Source organism: Phascolarctos cinereus, unplaced genomic scaffold, assembly GCF_003287225.1.
Source record: "Phascolarctos cinereus isolate Bilbo 61053 unplaced genomic scaffold, phaCin_HiC Scaffold_726;HRSCAF=1367, whole genome shotgun sequence".
NCBI classification, from domain to species: domain Eukaryota; kingdom Metazoa; phylum Chordata; class Mammalia; order Diprotodontia; family Phascolarctidae; genus Phascolarctos; species Phascolarctos cinereus.
Genome location: NW_027556098.1, coordinates 351,354,821 through 351,358,975, shown reverse-complemented (window position 1 = coordinate 351,358,975; position 4,155 = coordinate 351,354,821). Strand labels below are relative to the sequence as shown.

General features: G+C 38.1%; 1 protein-coding gene across 1 annotated transcript; it reads left to right on the top strand.

The window, feature by feature from the left end:
* The first annotated feature begins 2,417 nt into the window (after positions 1 to 2,417).
* LOC110195077 (olfactory receptor 51L1-like) lies at positions 2,418 to 3,500 on the top strand. Its single transcript, XM_020967724.2, has one exon. The coding sequence runs from the start codon at positions 2,418 to 2,420 to the stop codon at positions 3,375 to 3,377; it is 960 nt and encodes a 319-aa protein (XP_020823383.2). The 3' UTR covers positions 3,378 to 3,500.
* Positions 3,501 to 4,155: the final 655 nt, after the last annotated feature.

The following is a 4,155-nucleotide window of genomic DNA, read 5'->3' as shown; positions in this document are numbered from 1 at the left end:
ATTACATCTGAGTTCTTTTTAGCTCAAGACATTTTTTATCATATAAATACTCTTATTGTACACTGCTTTGCTCAGACCATATCTGGAATACCCTATGCAGATCTGGGTTAATATTGAGAGACTGACAACCTAGAACCTGGAGTATAGAGGACTGTAACAAATATAATGTGGGCCTGATAACATTTTGTAGGGGATAGGATGAACAAACTAAGCATATTTGCCCCATAGAAATGGAAATTAAGTAGGGATATGATAACTCCATATTCTTCAGTTATTTAAAGGATTGCCATTATGACTAAGCATTAGATTTGCTTTTTTTTCCCCAGAAGACAAAACTAGGAGTAAGATGTAGAAATTGCAGAAAAGCATAATTTGGAGTGATGCAAGGTAAAACTTGCTAACAGTGAGAAAAATTCAAAACTGGAGAAGGTATTTATGGAGGAAGCTGGTTATCTATCAGTGGAGTCCTCAGTGGGAGTAAGGGGCTAGGCTAGTGACTGGACTCACTGTAGAATACAATAAGTTTAAGATTTATTGCAGAATGATTCCTGTAACCTACTCCCAATACAACCATCGGATCCTGGACTTCTTTCCATTTGAGCATTATATTAAAATGGAAATAAACAGAGATAAAACAGAGTATTAACTGCAAATAGAAAAGGGAATAGAAGGCAATAGACTGGAGAGAAGTGTTGAGTCTAGAGAGAGAGCTTAATCTCCCTTTGGGATCCAGGAAGATAAACTGTTAAACAAAGAAAAAAATATAAGAGAATATAATTCTCCCTTGCCTCGTAATCTTCCCATCTATGTCTATAGTAAAGAGAATGTAATAGCTTAGGTACCTAGAACACCAGGCTTGACTCCATTTAAGGGCCGCTGTTTACCTGAAAGACTATGTGCCCTTTGTTCCTGGGTTCAGAATCACTCATAAAGAGGCTGGCCATAGAATAAATGATTTTATAATATTCAGAGATCTAAGAGAAGTCCATCACTTGTAGCTTTCATAGGTTTTAGAATTAGAAAGGACTTACTTCCTAAAAGAATCCCTCCATTTTACCCATGGGAAAACTGAAGTCTAGACAAGTTAAATAACTTCCCTCAGGTCACACAGGTTATAAGTGATAGAACTGAAATTGAAATTCAGATTTCCTAACTACAAATACAGTAGTCATTCTATAACATTATCTTTTCTAATCTCACTAAAAACTGAAACAGTACAGGGTGTGTCATGGAAGGAAAATCCATTACAACAATCTAGGACAGGCTTTCTCTTATCCCTTGGTGCCATGGCTTAGAGATGCATCAATTAGTCCATGTAGAAAGGAAATATGTATGGAGCAAATGGGAATCTGGATGAGCCATTCTTCCCTGCCACCTACTGCCACCTCTGTGGTAATTACAGTGCATAGAAAACATATCATATTAGGTTCACGATAGGACAATCACTGTCCTTAGGGAGAGGTTGTTGTGTTCCCGAGGAGGGGGCAGAGGTATATTAAGCTGTTAGATTGACTAGAGTAAAAGACAGGGGAGATTCCATGTTGTCGTTTGGATATTCTTGCATAAAAACGGGGGAAAATGAAGGCAAAACCTACAGGTTAGATATGACTCCCTGTTCATGCTGAAGTAGAAGTTTATTCTAAAATTTTATAACTTATGGTAAGAAAGGGTGGATCTCCTCTCTTTGCCAGCACTGGTCAAAAATACTATTTATTTTGCTTAAAACAAAGGCAAGCAGCAATAATTTTAAATAGATAAAGATAAGTAGGTCTTTAGAACTTGTGCCATTATGGAACAGAGCTGCTAGTTCAACTTGCTATTTTAATATGGCCTCTGGATCAACCCCATTTCCCTTGTACCTATTCATCCTTTTTTTTTCTTTTTTTTTTTTTTTTGGTGTCTCTAGTGAGTACATATCACTATTTTCCCTTCTCTTGGGAGATTGATGGCTATTGTCTTAAATATCCTCTCCCATCCTAAGTTGGGGTGTGTCACTTTCAGTCTCTGGCAATTTTTCTTCTTGAAAAGAGTAATTACAAAGACAAATTTTTGACTTGAATATGAAATTTAAAAAAATAATAGCGCACACTACAGTGACAGTGTAGGCAATGATGACAAAGACTAACTTAGAACTTAATTTTCTACCTGTTTAATATTAATAATATCAATTGAAGAATAATAAACTTAAAAAAATTTAGAACCTTGAACCCCTGAACTGTTTTATGAGTATTCATCAAATGAGCGGAGGGAAGGTGAGTAGTAGAGACATACAATGAATAAAATGAGAGAGTGGACATAGGTAAGTTGTTATGGTGGGGAATAATATCCAAATACATAGTGAAGTCCTCATTCTAATTCTTTAATGTGTCTTTCATTTTTTTTAAGGGCATGGGATTGTGGCCCTGGGGGCTGTTTCCATGGCAGACTTCAATGCCAGTAGTATCCCTTCCTCCACATTCTACCTTACTGGAATTCCTGGTTATGAGGCAATACACCACTGGATCTCTATCCCCTTCTGCATCCTCTACTTTATTGGAATAGTGGGTAACTGCACCATTCTTCATGTTATCCGGACTGATCCAAGCCTCCATGAGCCCATGTACTATTTCTTGGCCATGTTGTCCTTTGCAGACATGGGCATGTCCCTTCCCACCCTTATATCTGTCCTCCAAGTGTTGTGGTCCATATCCAGGGAGATTGAATTCAACACTTGTGTGATACAGATGTTTTTAATCCATTCTTTCTCTTTCACAGAATCAGGAGTGCTCTTAGCAATGGCCTTTGATCGCTATGTAGCTATCTGCCATCCATTAAGGTATGCCACCATCCTCACCCCACAGCGCATTGCTAGGATTGGAATATTTGCTGTGTTCAGGAGCTCCCTCCCTGTCATTCCATTGATGATCCGCCTGACATACTTCCCATTCTGTCATTCTCGTGTCCTTTCTCATTCTTACTGCCTACATCAGGATGTAATACGACTGGTTTGTGCAGATACCAAATTCAATTTTATCTATGGGTTTGTTCTGGTCACTCTGTTCTGGGGATGTGATTCACTGGGCATCTTGGTGTCTTACATCTTCATTCTTCACTCTGTGTTGAACATTGCATCCTGGGAGGAGAGGCTCAAGGCCCTGAACACATGTGCCTCCCACATCTGTGCTGTCCTCATCCTTTATGTGCCCATGATTGGCCTTTCCATTGTTCACCGTTTTGCCAAGCATGTCTCTCCCCTTGTACATGTCCTTATGGCTCATATCTACCTGTTAATACCCCCTGTTCTCAACCCCATCATCTACAGTGTGAAAAATAAGAAAATTCATAGGGGGATCATCCACCTGATCACCCCCAAGGGAATGCCATCCAGCCTGAGGTAGATATTATGAAGAGATAATCCCACAAAGTTTGTCTTTGTGATGAACTGAGAAGAGTACTAAAAGACATAGGAGTTTCATGAATCCTGGTCGTTTCTGTTTTCTTACACATGCACATGAGAACAAACACACACACACACACACTCTCTCTCTCTCTCTCTCTCTCTCTCTCTCTCTCTCTCTGTGTCTCTCTTTCTCTGTTACCTATGTGGCTTCTGTGAGAAGGAAAGAAAATAATATTGCAAGTAAGGAGACTGAAGTATGAGAGAACCATCTAAATGATCCATACACCTGTATTCTGTGGGTCTTAGCTCCTATCAAATCAATCTCTTAATAATATAACTATCTAACTGATTTATCCAGTGTTCTATCATTGTAGTGGCCTCCTCCCTACTTTGTAATCCATTCCCAATCTGTTTGAGTGTACTTATACCTCACTGGATATTTTGAATTTGATATTAAATATTACCTATAAAAGCTATTTTGTTTGATGTTCTTACTTGTATTCATCTGTGGTTCCCTCTAAGAAAAATGTCATTTTTGGTCCAGTGAACTCTATAAATGACTCCTGTCTTTCCTCAAATACTAGAATTGTGTGAATTGGTTGTGGAGTCATCACTTTTGTCTACTAAAACCCTGTGTTGCTGATAACATATAATGCTAAGATTTTACAAATAAGCTTCCAAAAGAAAGATAAATCATAAATTCATTAATATATTCTGTATTTTATGACAAGGAATATGTGTTTTGCAATGGAAATGATGGAACAAATATGGCTAAT

What these genes read in the sequence shown, in the direction of transcription:
- LOC110195077 (XM_020967724.2), top strand. Translation starts at nt 2,418, where the DNA reads ATGGCAGACTTCAATGCCAGTAGTATCCCTTCCTCCACATTCTACCTT.